Source organism: Clarias gariepinus, unplaced genomic scaffold (genome assembly GCF_024256425.1).
Source record: "Clarias gariepinus isolate MV-2021 ecotype Netherlands unplaced genomic scaffold, CGAR_prim_01v2 scaffold_35, whole genome shotgun sequence".
In the NCBI taxonomy this organism is placed as follows: Eukaryota; Metazoa; Chordata; class Actinopteri; order Siluriformes; family Clariidae; genus Clarias; species Clarias gariepinus.
Window position 1 is genome coordinate 260,675 of NW_026521002.1, and position 19,146 is coordinate 279,820.

Sequence of the window (19,146 nt, forward strand, 5' to 3'; positions counted from 1 at the left end):
CTCTTTGGGCTTTAGTCCCTCTAACATTTATACTCAGCCCCCCCTAAACTCCACACACACTGCTGGTCCCCCATCGTCCCCTTTAAGGTCCATATGAAAGCGGTGACAGACTTCGGCTCCTTCGGCTCCTCCCCGTCTTTCAGTGTTTAATTCACCATCACAGAGCGAGGATTACGGCAAGGTGTGTGTTTCTCGATGAATTGTTATATCTGCGTCAGTTCAGTTCTTTCTCATAAATACAGTTTACTAAATGTCATGAGGGATTAATGAGTTAAATCCTCGCTGTGTTCACCCTCATCACACCAGCTGTTTCCTCCAGTGAACATGAAGCCCCTAATACACACTCTATAAACCTATAGTCTACTTTATACAACAATCAAAACCTAACTGTCTATATAAAACATTACACAGTGCATATGGCATTATCTACCATAGAGTTATACACATGAATGATTAAACATAGTGACAGACAGCGTTTAGTGCCCTCGCTTTAACTGTACAGCAGTGTGATTTACAGAGAGAGAAACATCCTTTATTTGTAATAAATATTGTATTGTATTTAATAATGTCCCAAATCGTAAAATACATTTATTAGCCTTAGAGTGGGTTTTATGTCACTTTGATTTATAAAAAGTTACTTATTTAATGAATAGAAACAAAAAAAAAGAATGATATTAAAAAGATGCCTATTTTAAACAGTGTTTGTCTATACGTATTAATAAATTTGAATAAATAACTCAGCAGCTATGGAATTTTAAGGGGTTGAATGTAGAACCTACTGTTTTTTTATGAAGCTAAAACATTAAATTAAAAAAAAAACATGATTATCAAGATTTTAATAGTTATATTCTACTTTAGATGGAAGGTTTAAGTCACATGTGAGTAGGTCTCCAAATGAACAGCAGGTAGGAATAGAGCACGGGCCGCCTCTCAGGCACATTAACACTGTGCTCTCAACACCGATAAAGTCATTACATCACAAAGTTTTTTTTTTTTTTTTTCTGCTGTTTCCAACAAAAAGCAGCAGTATTGTCAAAGAATGAAGAGATAAATGTTTGACATTATTGGCACCACACAGTTTATTCCATCGTCCAGTCTCATACTGTAGGTGTGGTGTTTATGTTGATAATCAATGTAAGTTTAAAGTTAGATGCTGTTTTCTGGTTACATTTTTCTGATTGTACTTGAACATAGAAAAAGGTTTATACAGTAAACAGTGTGTGTGTGCGTGTGTGTATGATCAGGAAGACTCATTTGAGTACTGATTCTGAACAAGCCAAATATGTGTTAAACATTTATGGGGGCTGTTGCTCTGAAAATTCTCAGACAGAATGTTTCTGTAGAGTCTGTTTACTCCGCTGCTCCATCATCAGTTAACATCATTGAGAATGTTCCAGAAGCATCCGTATGAGCATGAGCCGTGACACTACCTCCACCGTGTTTCACCCACCAGATCGTATCTTCTGGATCATCAGCAGATGCTCTCTCTCTCTCTCTCTCCATGCTCTGGTAGACTCTTATCTCAGCTCCAGATGTTCACGAGTCTCATCTTCCCGTGAGATCCAGTCAGACGTCCTGCTGATGAGACGTCACACCGTGTGCCGCGGTCGCTGTTCTTCCATCGTACCAATGTTTTGCTTCTACAACAGTTTCCTGCATTCAGTAACAAACTTTACTCCAGGTGTGTATAGTGACCTGAGTGATTATTCTCTTCCTGGTGTTTACCTGCACTTTCTTAAACACTTGTATTTGTTTACATTTACACACACACATTGTTACAAAATCTGTTTAATAAGCATGAAATTTAAAACCCACACCACTGATAAAATACACTTTACATAAAACAAGAGAGAGACAACTCTGGTGTCGATGTGTTTATTATTTCAGTTACAGCTCTATTACGATACGAAAAGTCACACTTAACTAAACATAATTATTATTATTACTATTTTTTACAGTTTTTTTAAAGAAGCCTCTGATTCACATGGATCAGCAGGAGATTTTGCACCTTTTCTTCTTTCATCACTACCAGCACAACCCTGCACTCCTGTTACATCACTAAACATCACCAAGCCCCGCCCACTTCCAGTGGATCTACATGGTCACTGTTTCATATTAAACTCTATAATTACTTTATTTATTTTAATGTGTGTGTGTGAAAGAGTTAAAAAAATCAAGTTTAGATGCAAATTAATACAGGTCACATGATCACATGATCATCACTTACGTTTAAAGTACGTAAAATCTGAACTCTGATCTTTTCATGTTATATTTAATTGGTAAAGACATTTAAAGACTGTCTACAGGACAGAAAGTCCATCTCAGATAACTAACTAACGTTCAGTGATGTGCACAATAACAAAAACACTGCTGCCGATATAAACAGCCCAGTTTACCCATAATGCAAATGACTACCAGAGCGATAGGCATGTGTGTGTGTGTGTGTGTGTGTGTGTGTGTGTGTGTGTGTGTGTGTGTGTGTGTGTGGAACTGAGCAGTTGTGAGTATAAATAAAAATAGCTTAGAGTCAATCCCCGCCGTGACACGGTGTGACGTCACACGATACACTTGGACACACTGGGAGCGTTTCAGGAGGAGAGTTAATGATGTGTTTGTGTAAAACTGGTCTGGTGTGAAGTCAGGGCTGCGGTGTGCCGATTACACTCTCGGTGTGTGTGTGTGTGTGTGAGTGAATAAATCCTACGTGAATGTGTACAGTAAGTGCTCTAATGCAGCGACTCGAACGCTGCACATGATCTTGTTATCTCTGATCAGATCAGTAACACAGAGTGTAATTAATGTCCGCTCTAATCTGCTGTGGCTCTGTAAGCACTGATCTCTCCACAGCTTTAAATCAGTCCTATTGCTGGATGACGGGCTACTGCGGGCGTGGCCCCTCGCTCCGGACCTCACTGTGCAGCGAGATGACTGACAGCCGAGTCGCTCGTCCTGCCGCCGGACGCCTCCAGGAAGTAACATATACCCGGGATGTCAGAAGGGAAGTTGGGTGGAAGTTGGTCTCTGGAGCGTGGGATAAACGTGAACTCAGGGCAGTCTTTGAGCAACCTGGAACAAGATGAGACGCTATAAACAAGTCGCTTCACATGGGAAACGATTACAGCGCTGATATATACACGAGAAATAACATGAGGAAGTTAAAGTCTGGGTCTAGTCTCTCTTAGGATGGTTCTTCATCATGTCCCACGGCGTCTCAGAGAGTGTCTCACTACTGCTACGTTTAAAATGTAAAATCTACCATTTAAATATTTCTGTGACAATTTACATAAATAAAATTGTTATTCAAATGAAACTGACCTGAAAACAACAAACATTCATTTTTTAAAATAATAAAATATGGAATGCAGTGAAGTTACAAACACACACACACACACACACCAGTGTTTTATTTCTCCTGTACCACTTACACAATTATTATATATTTATTCTTTTGTTATTTAATTAAGTGAGCCCCAGATCTTACTTACACTATAACAATCTAATCGTCGTTTAAAGATTTGTGTAGATCCTGCATTGTGCTCCAGGGTGCCAAGACTTTTACTGACTTACTGATGTTCATTTTAGGCTCTTTAACACGTCATTTGTCAGCGTCTCTCTCTCTCTCTCTCTCTCTCTCCCTCTGAGGTTTCAACATTAACACACTTTCTATAAACCCAGCAGAGAGCAGTGAGAAGTTCCCAGATGGTTTCCCGTTCCTGTACCTGTAGGTTGTGGGACTGATGTTGATTTTCCTCGGCAAGCTGCAGGATTCAAACTTGTTGGCTAAAGTCACGTTGTTGCCGAAAAGACAGTATCGAGGCATCTTCACCCCGACCACGCCCGCCAGGACCGAGCCCGAGTGAAGACCGATACGCATCTGAGAAACAGAAAACAAATCAATAAATCACTCATCACCTTCTAAATCTGTTAAATAATAACCTGATTCACGTTTATGAACATCGCAATAACATCAGATTAAAGACCCATAATCACACAGTCTGAGCAACTCTCTCTTACACACACACACACACACACACACTGTTTAATGCAGGTATGAGGTGAGCACTGACCCTGATGACCTCGCCCAAGGGGGTTGTGACCTCATCAGAGAGCTCCATCATCTTCAGGGCCATCAGAGCGATCTGTACAGCGTGGGTCGGACTGTCCTTATGTAGACCTCCAGCGACGCAGTACGCATCTCCGATCGTCTCCACCTGCAGCACAGACAGGAACACACACACACACACACACACACACATTCATAAATGTCCTGAGGAAACATTCACTAAACCCAGTTTATTATAAAAACACACACACTAATCTTAGTTTATTATAAAAACACACACACACACACACACTAACCCCCAGATTATTATGAAAACACACACACATACACACACTAATCCCAGCTCATCTTGACAAAACACACGCTAATCACCACACTCACGACTCAAAACACACTCACCACAAACCCACTACACTCAACACACACTCACCACAAACCCACTACATTCAACACGACCTCACTACACTCAGCACAAACTCACTACACTCACCACACACTCACCACACACTCACCACACACTCACCACAACCTCACTACACTCACCACAACCTTACTACACTCAGCACACACTCACCACACACTCACCACACACTCACTACACTTACCACACACTCACCAGAAACTCACTACACTCACCACAAACTCACCACACACTCACCACACACTCACCACATGCCTAAAACTCACCACACACTCACCACAAACTCACTAAACGCACTACACTCACCACACACTCACCACACACTTACTACACTCACAACACAATCAACACACTCACCACACGCTCACCACACGCTCACCACACACTCACCACACACTCACCACACACTCACCACACTCACTTTACTCACTACACACTCACCACACACTCACTACACTCACCACACGCTCACCACACGCTCACCACACACTCACCACATTCTCCACACACTCACCACAAACCCACTACACTCAACACACACTCACCACAAACCCACTACACTCAACACACACTCACCACAAACCCACTACACTCAACACACACTCACCACAAACTCACTACACTCACCACAACCTCACTACACTCACCACACACTCAGCACAAACTCACTACACTCACCACACACTCACCACAACCTCACTACACTCACCACACACTCAGCACAAACTCACTACACTCACCACATACTCACCACACACTCACCACACACTCACCACACACTCACTACGCTTACCACACACTCACCAGAAACTCACTACACTCACCACAAACTCACCACACACTCACCACACACTCACCACATGCCTAAAACTCACCACACACTCACCACAAACTCACTAAACGCACTACACTCACCACACACTCACCACACACTTACTACACTCACAACACACTCAACACACACTCACTACACTCACCACACGCTCACCACACGCTCACCACACACTCACCACACACTCACCACACACTCACCACACACTCACCACACACTCACCACACTCACTTTACTCACTCACCACACACTCACTACACTCACCACACGCTCACCACACACTCACCACACACTCACCACACACTCACCACACACTCACCACACACTCACCACACACTCACCACACACTCACCACACACTCACCACATTCTCCACACACTCACCACAAACCCACTACACTCAACACACACTCACCACAAACCCACTACACTCAACATACACTCACCACAAACCCACTACACTCACCACAACCTCACTACACTCAGCACAAACTCACTACACTCACCACACACTCACTACACACTCACCACACACTCACCACACACTCACTACACACTCACCACAAACTCACCACAAACTCACCACACACTCACCACATGCTTAAAACTCACCACACACTACCCACAAACTCACTAAACACACTACACTCACCACACACTTACTACACTCACTTTACTCACCACACACTCACCACACGCTTACCACACGCTTACCACACGCTTACCACACACTCACCAACACTCACCACACACTCACTACACACTCACTACACACTCACTACGCTTACCACACACTCACCAGAAACTCACTACACTCACCACAAACTCACTACACACTCACCACACACTCACCACACACTCACCACAAACTAACCACATTCTCCACACACTCACCACAAACCCACTACACTCAACACACACTCACCACAAACCCACTACACTCAACACACACTCACCACAACCTTACTACACTCACCACAACCTCACTACACTCACCACAACCTCAGCACAAACTCACTACACTCACCACACACTCACCACACACTCACCACACACTCACCACAACCTCACTACACTCACCACACACTCAGCACAAACTCACTACACTCACCACATACTCACCACACGCTCACCACACGCTCACCACACGCTCACCACACACACACATACACACACTAATCCCAGCTCATCTTGACAAAACACACGCTAATCACCACACTCACGACTCAAAACACACTCACCACAAACCCACTACACTCAACATACACTCACCACAAACCCACTACATTCAACACCTCACTACACTCAGCACAAACTCACTACACTCATCACACACTCACCACACACTCACTACACACTCACTACACACTCACTACACACTCACCAGAAACTCACTACACTCACCACAAACTCACCACACACTCACCACACACTCACCACATGCTTAAAACTCACCACACACTCACCACAAACTCACTAAACACACTACACTCACCACACACTTACTACACTCACTTTACTCACCACACACTCACCACACGCTCACCACACGCTCACCACACGCTCACCACACTCACCACGCTCACCACACTCACCACACGCTCACCACACGCTCACCACACACTCACCACACACTCACCACACACTCACCACACTCACCACACACTCACCACAAACCCACTACACTCAACACACACTCACCACAAACCCACTACACTCAACACACACTCACCACAACCTCACTACACTCAGCACACACTCAGCACAAACTCAATACACTCACCACACACTCACCACCCACTCACCACACACTCACTACACACTTACCACACACTCACTACGCTTACCACACACTCACCAGACTCACTTTACTCACCACACGCTCACCACACGCTCACCACACGCTCACCACACTCACCACACTCACCACACACTCACCACACTCACCACACTCACCACACGCTCACCACACGCTCACCACACGCTCACCACACACTCACCACACACTCACCACACTCACCACACACTCACCACAAACCCACTACACTCAACACACACTCACCACAAACCCACTACACTCAACACACACTCACCACAACCTCACTACACTCACCACACACTCAGCACAAACTCAATACACTCACCACACACTCACCACCCACTCACCACACACTCACTACACACTTACCACACACTCACTACGCTTACCACACACTCACCAGAAACTCACTACACTCACCACAAACTCACTACACTCACCACAAACTCACTACACACTCACCACACACTTACCACATGCTTAAAACTCACCACAAACTCACCACACACTCACCACACACTCACCACACACTCACTAAACGCACTACACTCACCACACGCTCACCACACGCTCACCACACTCACTTTACTCACTACAAACTCACTACACTCACCACACGCTCACCACACGCTCACCACACGCTCACCACACAAACTCACCACACAAACTCACCACACACTCACCACACACTCACTAAACGCACTACACTCACCACACGCTCACCACACGCTCACCACACGCTCACCACACTCACTTTACTTACTACAAACTCACTACACGCTCACCACACGCTCACCACACACTCACCACACAAACTCACTACACTCACCACACACTCACCACATGCTTAAAACTCACCACAAACTCACCACACACTCACCACAAACTCACCACACACTCACCACAAACTCACCACACACTCACCACAAACTCACTAAACGCACTACACTCACCACACGCTCACCACACGCTTACCACACACTCACCACACACTTACTACACTCACTTTACTCACCACACACTCACCACAAACTCACTACACTCACCACACGCTCACCACACGCTCACCACACACATTCCACACGCTCACCACAAACTCATTACATGCTTAAAACTCAACACACACTCACCACAAACTCACTGCACTCACCACACACTCACTACACTTTCCACACACTCACTACACTCACCACACACTCAGCACAAACTCACTACACTCACCACACACTCACCACACACTCACTACACACCTACCACACACTCACTACACACTCTACACTCACTACACACTTACCACACACTCACTACGCTTACCACACACTCACCAGAAACTCACTACACTCACCACAAACTCACTACACTCACCACAAACTCACTACACACTCACCACATGCTTAAAACTCACCACAAACTCACCACACTCACCACAAACTCACCACACACTCACCACACACTCACCACACACTCACCACACACTCACCACACACTCACTAAACGCACTACACTCACCACACGCTCACCACACGCTCACCACACGCTCACCACACGCTCACCACACACTCACTTTACTCACTACAAACTCACTACACTCACCACACGCTCACCACACGCTCACCACACAAACTCACTACACTCACCACACACTCACCACACACTCACCACACACTCACCACAAACTCACTAAACGCACTACACTCACCACACGCTCACCACACACTCACCACACACTCACCACACACTCACCACACTCACTTTACTCACTACACTCACCACACGCTCACCACACAAACTCACTACACTCACCACATGCTTAAAACTCACCACAAACTCACCACACACTCACCACAAACTCACCACACACTCACCACAAACTCACTAAACGCACTACAATCACCACACGCTCACCACACGCTCACCACACACTCACCACACACTCACTACACTCACTACACTCACTACACTCACTACACTCACTACACTCACTCACCACAAACTCACTACACTCACCACACGCTCACCACACGCTCACTACACTCACCACACGCTCACCACACTCACCACACGCTCACCACACTCACCACACACTCACCACACACTCACCACACACTCACCACACACTCACCACACTTTCCACACGCTCACCACAAACTCATTACATGCTTAAAACTCAACACACACTCACCACAAACTCACTGCACTCACCACACACTCACTACACTTTCCACACACTCACCACAAACTCACTACACACTCACTACACACTCACCACACACTCACCACATGCTTAAAACTCACCACAAACTCACCACACGCTCACCACACGCTCACCACACGCTCACCACACGCTCACCACACAAACCACAAACTCACTACACACTCACCACACACTCACCACATGCTTAAAACCCACCACAAACTCACCACACACTCACCACAAACTCACCACACACTCACTAAACGCACTACACTCACCACACGCTCACCACACACTCACCACACACTCACCACACACTCACCACATGCTTAAAACCCACCACAAACTCACCACACACTCACCACAAACTCACCACACACTCACCACACACTCACTAAACGCACTACACTCACCACACGCTCACCACACACTCACCACACACTCACCACACACTCACCACACTCACTTTACTCACCACACACTCACCACAAACTCACTGCACTCACCACACACTCACTACACTTTCCACACACTCACCACAAACTCACTACACTCACCACACACTTACCACACACTCAATACTCTCATCACTATATGATCCTTCTGATTCACACACATTCACATTCCATACAAACTTTAATAATTCTTTTGATTGTGTAAAGCTGCTTTGCAATGACAATTGTTAAAAGCTCTATACAAATAAAACTGAATTGAATTGAATCTCACGCTCATCACTCACTCACCACACCACAACTAATTCCCAAAAAATCTAATCACATTTAATTTCTCTGTAACTTGTGGGGATGTTCTCTAAAGCAGGAATTAAGTTTGAGCCGTGATCGTGTTCCCGTGAGCACATGAATTATAAAAAAGCCATATTAATACTTAATTTCATCAAACGTGCTTCAGAGCCAGTTCTCCTGCAGGTTCTCCATTAGGAACTATTTTTAAACTACTATTTTGCCGGTTAATAACAGTTCAGTGAAAGTTTTCCACTGCTGCCATGTTTCTGGTTGTGATCCTAAACAAAGCTTCAGAATCCATCAGGGCGAATTAAAGCCTTCAAAGTAAATGAAGTCTGAGATCTTTTCTTTGGCTTTAACATCTCTTCTCTAACTCTTTAGTGTTTCTTACTGGGGTTAGTTCAGACCAGAATAAAGGGTTTTCTATAAATAGCAGTAAATGCTGGATTGATCCACAGAGTTTCTCCAAATAGAGATGTATACTTAATGTAAACATGATGACATGCTCCTATATGTAATTTAAATGAGCTTTTGATTTCAGTAAAGTTTTCAAATAAAACAGTTTCATTCAGATTAGAATATATAATTATCCAAAGAACCCTTGAGGATCTCTGTCTCCTAAAGATCTTACCTTGTAGACATCGAGTTCTCCGCAGTGCCCGTCGAAGCGTGTGTACAGAGCGCTCAGCATGTCCACCACCTGCATGGGCGTGCAGCGGGAGCAGATAGCAGTGAAGCCCACGATGTCGGAGAACAGCACCGTGACATGATCAAACTTCTTGGCCTGCACCGGGAGCCCCTGCCACAGCCGCTGAGCCACGTTCCCAGGGAAGATGGTGAAGAGCAGCTCCACAGTTTTGCGCTTCTCCTCCTCCAGGGCCTGGTGAGCCTGTTCCAGAGCTGCTTTGGCTTTCCCCAGACGTTTCTTCAGGCCGTCTTGTGCCTTTGCTTGCTCGCCCACCAGCACCACATCACGCAGGGCGTTGTGGATCGGGATGTCGGACAGGTACAGGCCACGCCCTGTCAGCTCTTCCAGACGGTCCACACAGGGAGAGCCCAGGAACAGCACGGCATTTAACTCAGACATGAAGATCATCTGACCCTTCAGGTCCATGTGCTGCAGTCAGACACACACAGAGGTTAGCTTTGCTTTAATCCAGTAAGAATAAGTTCGGACATTTACAGCGATGACCAGAAGCACAGCTGCTTGGGTGGTGTGTGTGTGTGTGTGTGGACTTCTGAATCATTAGAAGCTTTTCACTGCATCACAGAAGATTCAACATCTCTTTCACTAAGCTGTATGTATGAAACATAAATATCATAAAAAACGATGGAATTAAAGTCTAAACTTTGACTTTGATCTGTAGATGAGCGTAACTATTCAAATATCTCAATTTATAAATATCTAGTCATCTTAATATTCATTTAGTTAAAATACATTAAAAAGTCAATTTTTTAAGATAAAGAAATTGTGTTGTAGTACTATTGGAGCGTCTCCCTAATATGTGATTTTGTTGTTTTTAGCTCTTTACCTCCAGGGCTGGGTTCGATTCTCGTGTCAGGTCTGTGTGCAAGGAGTTTGGTGGGTTCTCCGGTTACTTCTCACAGTCCAAAAACATGCAGGTTAGGCTAATTAGCATTTTAGAATTGCCCGTAGTGTGTACATGTGTGTGTGAATGTGGACTGCAGGTCCTACCACGGTTGTACAAATAGGAATAAATACACTGGTCACCACTGACCTCCACGGTCCTTAGTTGGACTACAGAGGTTCCTAAATGGATGGATCCTCTCCTAGCCACATCATCACGGCTGCTTTCTGAGTTGTACTGACACATTTGGGTTATATTGGGCAGATACAAAAAAAAATGCAAAAAGTAAATACACAACAACCCGTGTGTGTGTTTGCCCCACGTGGGGGTAACACTAGGGGGCGTGACGAGTTTCCAGGAGGTAAATGTCTCTTCCGTTTCTCATCAGTAACTCAGTGAGAACAAACACCCTCCTGCTCTCCCTCCTGTCTGAGGAAGGAGCTCTGTAACGCAGTAACACCACTGACCAATCACAGATCAGACCGGGGTCTTGTAACCAATCACAACACAGAGGGCGGGGTTTATCTGAACCTATACGAAGCCTGACGTGACATCAAATTTAGCGACAAATACTCCTTCTTCTTCTTCCTTTGTTATAATTCCAGCAGATTAAACACATCACAGTGCTTTAAGCAGAACCGCTTTGCTAATGTCGAGTGTGAACATGAACATGAACTCTTACACACACCTTATCAGATCTGCCTCCATACAAACAGTCACATTAAAATCTCTAATCAGGATGATTTAAATCCGATTGCAGGGACAGTCCGTGTGAACGTATCTGATGTGAAATGTTGTGTGTAAACCCGAGACAGCGCTATAGATCAGTCCATACGGCTGAGTGACGTTACAACAAGACCTTCTGTATAAACTGACATGACGTTCCCTAAGTGTAGAAGATGAATGGACACTCTATAAATACCGAGCGTAAAGTGCTCCAACAATCCCCCATGACAGCCGAGCACTTCAGGAAGATTTTATCTTTCTTTTCTTATTCCTGTCACTCTATAAACCAAGAATGTTAGCCAAGGATAAGAATAAATATCCAGATGGCGCAGCCGGAATATTATTATTACGTGTCCCTGTAGAGAAAGCCGAGGGGGAAGCGAGACGAAGGCTGGGAGAGGACGTGTCCTGAAGGAGACGAGACACGGCTGATAAACACAGTAAGAGGTCTCAGGTAAAAGCTACAGACGAAGGGAAACCTTCAGGAATATAAATCCGAATTTTAGATATTTACTTTCAGGTGTAATGAGAATCCTGAGTGTGTCCTGGCCTTTAGCTATAAATAGGTTAAATCTCATTATCTGATGCTGTGAGAGGTGAATCTGTCTACAAGCCCTGACATTTAGTTCTGAAGAGAAAATCACTTTGAGGCTGGTTTCTTCTCATCCTGACTCAGGGTCAGTTCTGTCCACACAGACGTCCTGATAGAACCGTCAAACCCACAAGATCATTACTGATTAATACTGAATCCTGTTGATTTGCAAAACAAAAACCCAGACATGTGGATGTTTTTTAGGATTTTACTGTTTCCTTCCTGTAAATCCTCTGACCTTTAAGGAACAGAGGAACATCTTGTAGCGCCTGACACCAGCCCATCCCATCACACAGCACATGAAGATGCTGTATTATGTGTTACGTTGCTGACGCTGTGGATAGAGCGAAGCTTCCATTGTGTAATGCTCTGGGCTGTGTACGAGATACACTCATCTAAACCAGGTGTGTTACCTTCTCGTATCCGGCGGCGGTGCTCGCTCCGTGCTTCTTTACCCGCAGGATGAACTGTGTGTTCAGCATGGTGAGGATTCTCTGGAAGTCTGCCTGTATCTCAGGCACCACAATGACAAAGTGCTCCTCAAACGCTGGCCTCCTCTGACCCTCCCTGCCACGCCATAATCGCCTCCTCAGCCCATCCCCCATCTGCAGCACCGCCATGTCCTGATCTAACAGGATGTGGAAGGGGAAGGTGGAGTAGAGCAGCGACAGTGAGATGTGACCAGACGAGTGTGTCCTCATGGGGCTGGGAGTTAGGCTCCTGGCATCTCTCACCACGATGGAGTACAGAAGGTGGGGCTGATGGTTGTCATGGAGAGCTCCACCCTCTTTTAGCTCCGAGTCCATCTGGACGTCCACGTGGATGCCGTACAGGAAGTGCGCCGCCGCCTGGACGATACCCGGGAAGAAGAGCTCGGTGGTGGAGTGAGGGTTGAAGTAGTAGACCGTCACGAGCCCGGGGTCTTTGTCCAAGCACAGCACAGAGGCCTGGGCCACGTGACGTTGGGCGTCGGCTGTGGGCGGGGAGCTCTGCTTCAGGAGGACGTTGAAGCTATTCAGGAAGTCTTGTAGGGCTCCGCCCACAACACGGAGCACGTGACCGTCCTCTTCATAGCAGTCACGGAAAACCTCAGCGCCCAGAGCGAGCTTCAGAGAGTCCATGGGAATTCCTGAGATTAACAGAAGTGCAACAAAATCATCATCTCAGCATCCGAGTCATCCATGGTGTGTTAATAATCAGAACAGAAGCAGCATTACATTCAGTTATTAACACTGACATCACTGGCTCCGCCCCTTTTTTGTTTAACCAATGCAATGTCAGACACATTCTTGCACAAACAATGCATAATTATTAGATTATTTGTAAACCTGTAGAAAACTACAGCGCCCTCTGCTGCAGATGTAGCTAACAAACATAGCAGCATTTCACAGCGGCAGATGTGTGCAAGCTATGCTAATAACCAAAAGCCAAAAGCAGAATTTACAGCTGCCTATCTAAGCTAGGTAGCTAAAGGTAGCTAATGACCTCAGATGATTGCTGAACTCAGGGAACTGAGTCATTAACTATCTGACACCAACTACCAGTTTAACCACAATTAACCCGAGATAAATTCCTGCAAGAAGATGTGAAGATCGCTAGCAGCAGAGGGCGCTGTGGTTCCCTTTATTTTCCTAATTGTATTGCAGAGAGTTGGAACTGAACTCTGATCACCCGATTAACTGAAAGATCAAAGTTGGAAGTCCAAAGCCATCGAGCTGAGAGCATCAGCATTAGACTCTGTCCACTGAGTTAAACGTGTGAATCTGACGTGTGAATTATGTCATGGTGCAATCATCAAATAGATCAATCATGGAGTAACAAATATATTACATAATTAATTGCAAGTTAACATTGCGTTAAACTGTTTAAGTAATAGAATTTAAGCAACATATCTGTCATCAATGTATCGAGCTGCCTCTCGAAAACGTCCCTCAGAGCCAGCCAAGGTTTTTAACGTGAACCCTGCGCTTCAGTGTTTACACAGAACTCGTACGGTTTAGGAGACAGACTGCAGCTGGTCTTTACAGAACGGAGTGTGTTAGTCTGTGGGTCAGGCAGAAGACTAGCCAATTAAAAAAAACAGCCTTGAGTTCTGGACTTAAAGAAATCTTTTTAGCTGTTTAAGTTGTTTTGGTCCTGGAGGTTCCTGAGTGACACCAGAAGAAAGGACCAGGTGGGAACGTATTGAGACATGAAGCAGACTTTGGGGACGATCCCGGGGCCCTGATGTAAAAAACACCCTATGAGTTCCTCCAGAGAAACACCTCGGGACTAGAACCATCAGGGACCAGACAAAACGATATTCACATGGTGCCTCTGTGACGATTCGATTCGATTTGTGATTCTGTTAATGAACTCCAAACAATTCACTCCTACCACACAGGGTGCTGCGCTGCCTGCCAGTGTGTGAATAGTTTAAACTGCGCCACCTGTAGGATTTTAAAGAAATGGCACCATTTCACCACCACAAATGCAAACATACTTAAATTAAAAACGTATTTATAAATGTCTGTGTTAGAGTCAGTGTGGGGATACGTGAAGTGCCACACAAAGGAATCCTGATACATCACTCAATCGATTTCTGTCCCCTAGAAACATCCCATAAATTGTGTGATAATAGAATTATGTTGTGATAAATCAGCTCGGTGGCTCAGGTCTTGTTTTTTTTCTCCATGTTTTATTTCACTAGGTTTTTAATTATGACAGATGTCTTCTTTATTAATTACTTCATATCATTTTGAACATTGAACAATATAATCATGTGGTTTTTGTGGATTTTTTTTTGCAAAACTAAAGGATATCATGATACAGATTCACAAGCACGTCTTCAAGTGTCATGATGATCCTCCTGACATATCGCCCACACCCACCATCCATCACCGCGACTAGGGCCGAGTGCTAATGTGTTTTCCAGATTTAATTCGATTATGAATGATGATGTTGCCTCGAAAATAATTACTGCGTAAGTGTGCGGCTGCTGGAAGTGACTCAGTGTTTCTACTACAGTCTTTTGCTTTAAAATTAAACTGAGTTTAAAGAGACGTGATGAAGATGTAAAACACCACATCGGCGTTCCAGTGTTAACGAACAAAGCTGAAACGTCACCTGTTTGCACAGAGTAACTCTTCATCACGTCCAGCAAGTCTTCAGGTCTGTCCAGGAGCTGATAAACATCTGGGGAGGGTTCAGTGGGACTGTGGAGACAATGAGACACGGCACAGTGAGGGGACAAGTGAGGGAAAACACACACAACCGTACACACAACCGTACACACAACCGCACACACAACCGCACACACAACCGCACACACAACCGCACACACAACCGCACACACAACCGCACACACAACCGCACACACAACCACACACACACACAAGCATATCATTTCAATAAAAAATAAATAAAATAAAAAATGAACACACCAAGCAGCTTTACATAATCAATAGAACTGATTGAAGTGTGAATGTGTATGGATCAGATTGTCCAACAGTGCTGAGGGAACTTAAACTCCCTGAGATGGTAATAGGAAGGAACCTTGAGAGGAACCAGACTGAACAGGGAACCCATCCTCATCTGGGTGATAACGGATAGCAGGGATTGATCTGCACTCATACTGTGTGTTAGGAGGCTGGAGGTTCAGTATAACTTCATTACACACAACCATACACACAATCATATACAACTATACACAAGCATACATTTATTATTTATATGTATTTTTTATTGGACTAATCTGATTTATTTTAACGTGGGCTTATAATAAATCAGATTAGTCCAACAAGTTTACAATAAATAATAATTTAATATCACATCCATAATGGAGTAACAAAGAGGTCTGAGCTCTCAATAATAAAAACCAATAAGAAGAAGAAAAAGAAAAGGTTTTGTCTGAATTACAGACTTTATTTAAGATTTCGTCCTGTTTGATTTTATCCAAATTTGCCTTTTTCCTAAAATCAGTTGTGAAATATCCTCCATAATATTGGCTTTAATTTCTGTAATTGGTTTATTAATAAATTTATTTTTGAATCTCTGTGGTCAATCTTTCTCACTCCCGTCTGCATGTACGCGAGTGTGTCCCAGGAGTGATGTAACCATGTGATCAGCGGCAGATTCAGTGAATCGGCCGAATGTTATTTCTGGCCCCACTGCAGTTTTTTCTTTCTTTCTTTGTTTTTATCACTGATCCCCCTGAGACACAGCTCCATTAATCCAATAAGTTGAATTCAACAAGGTTTCTTTAATAAACACACACACACACACTGCAGATTCCCCCTGATAACCCAGTCCACACTGTAACTCTGATGGATATTACTCCATTAAAGCTGTGAGCTCTTACCTGGTGCGGAGCGCCGACCGCTGCTCCATCACTCTGCACACGGCATCTCGCAGTTTCTCAAACTACAAACACAAGCAAACACATCGATTACTGCCATCAATACCATCAATAACTGGATCCTCGCCAGGGCTTAGACCTACACACAGCCAGCACACGGCAAGGGTTACTTTAGTGTAGAACACACACACACACACACACACACACACACACACACAGTGTCTCAGCAAGCTGGACACACCACTGACACTCATTAGCCTCGTGTCATTAATGATATGAACCATTAATATGAACTTAAAATCAATTAGAAAGATTTCAGTAATCGTTTCCATCATAACACACACACACACACACACACACACACACACCAGAGGAGCTTGTACACAGCAATGACTTCAGGAGCTGGAAGTAAATACACGTATGAGAACAATAAGAGGTTTGTGTCTCTAAACAGAAAAACAAACTGTAAACAGAGAAATACTTGTTGATCTGTTACACTATATACGAGCAGAAACAACAACAACAACAACAACAATAATAATAATAATAATAATAATAATAATAAAGGCATTACAATCACTCTGTGAAATAAATCAGAATGTGTGTGTGTGTGTGTGTGTGTGTGTGTGTGTGTGTGTAACACTGAGGGTTTTTCCTGCTTTAAATTTTCCTGAACATAACCAGAGTGTCACACACACACACACACACACACCATTAAACACACACACACACACACACACACACACCATTAAACACACACACACACACACACACACACACACACACAGTGTGAGAATCCGACAGCAGGTGAATGAGAGGAGACTTTGCGCACAGAGATCAGTGTGTGTGATGGTGTGTGTGTGTGTGTGTGTGTGAGACTCTGAGACCCTGGGCTGATGGTTACCTCCGGACACACCAGTTTGCGGACGCTCTCTCCCAGTGAGTGCAGGGTGACTCGAGTCCGGCTCGGTTTGCGTCTCGGGGGGACACTGGACACCTGGACCTGCGCTCTGTCCCCCGTGTCCTCCCCCGTGTCCTCCCCCGTGTCCCCTGTGTCCCCCGTGTCCTCCTCCTCCTCGTGTCTCCCCAGCCCTGAGAAGGGACACTCGGCGGAGATCTTCAGCTCCTTCAGCTTGGCGCAGAACATCGTGTGTGTGTGTGTGTGTGTGTGTGTGTGTCAGATCCGGAGTCCGAACCCCACCGTCTACAGGGAGAGAGTGGCGCTCATCACACACACACACACACACACACACACACACACATACACACACACAGTCACTGTCACCGAAGGAGAACCCAGCAGCACCCCGCAGAACCTCTCTCACACACACACACACACACACACACCGCCGGACGGACTCCCGACTCACAGGCGGTAATAAACAGAGCGCAGGTATTACAGAGACAGCCAATCAGGAGCCGAGGAGCTCAGACTGACCAATCACAGGCGGGGGGGGGGGGCGGGGGGGGGCACGGGCGCATACATATGCAGGAGTCTGGAGCGCGTGCACACACGGTGCGTGCGTCTGTGTCTGTGTGTGTATGTCAGCAAGACAGCAAGGCACTGTGCGCGCGCGCACACATATATATACACACACACTTATACACACACACACTTATACACACACACACACATATATATACTCAGCAAAAAAAGAAACGTCCCTTTTTCAGGACTGTGTATTTCAACAATAATGTTGTAAAAATCCAAATAACTTTACAGATCTTCATTGTAGTTCATGTTCAAGTTGGCTTTATTGTCATTACAACCATATACAGTTAGTACACAGTGAAACGAAACAACGTTCCTCCAGGACCAAGGTGCTACATGC

The 19,146-nt window shown here is 45.0% G+C and overlaps 1 protein-coding gene across 1 annotated transcript; it reads right to left on the reverse strand.

Annotated features, from left to right (window-relative positions):
• Positions 1 to 1,861: 1,861 nt before the first annotated feature.
• On the reverse strand, positions 1,862 to 18,631 carry gucy1a1 (guanylate cyclase 1 soluble subunit alpha 1). The gene is made up of 8 exons (XM_053490934.1): positions 18,219 to 18,631; positions 17,318 to 17,379; positions 16,084 to 16,172; positions 13,392 to 14,107; positions 10,703 to 11,188; positions 4,068 to 4,211; positions 3,720 to 3,874; positions 1,862 to 3,066 (listed from the first exon to the last, which is right to left on the reverse strand). Exons 1-8 carry the CDS (start codon positions 18,459 to 18,461, stop codon positions 2,910 to 2,912), a joined length of 2,052 nt encoding a protein of 683 aa, XP_053346909.1. The 5' UTR covers positions 18,462 to 18,631; the 3' UTR covers positions 1,862 to 2,909.
• Positions 18,632 to 19,146: the final 515 nt, after the last annotated feature.

Bases quoted from the DNA above. Each gene is read 5' to 3' on its own strand.
- gucy1a1 (XM_053490934.1), bottom strand. From the start codon at position 18,461: ATGTTCTGCGCCAAGCTGAAGGAGCTGAAGATCTCCGCCGAGTGTCCC. The intron at 14,108-16,083 runs GTGACGTTTCAG...TGTTAATCTCAG, and splicing joins GAGTTACTCTGTGCAAACAG to GAATTCCCATGGACTCTCTG. The intron at 4,212-10,702 runs GTAAGATCTTTA...TCTGTGCTGCAG, and splicing joins GAGAACTCGATGTCTACAAG to GTGGAGACGATCGGAGATGC.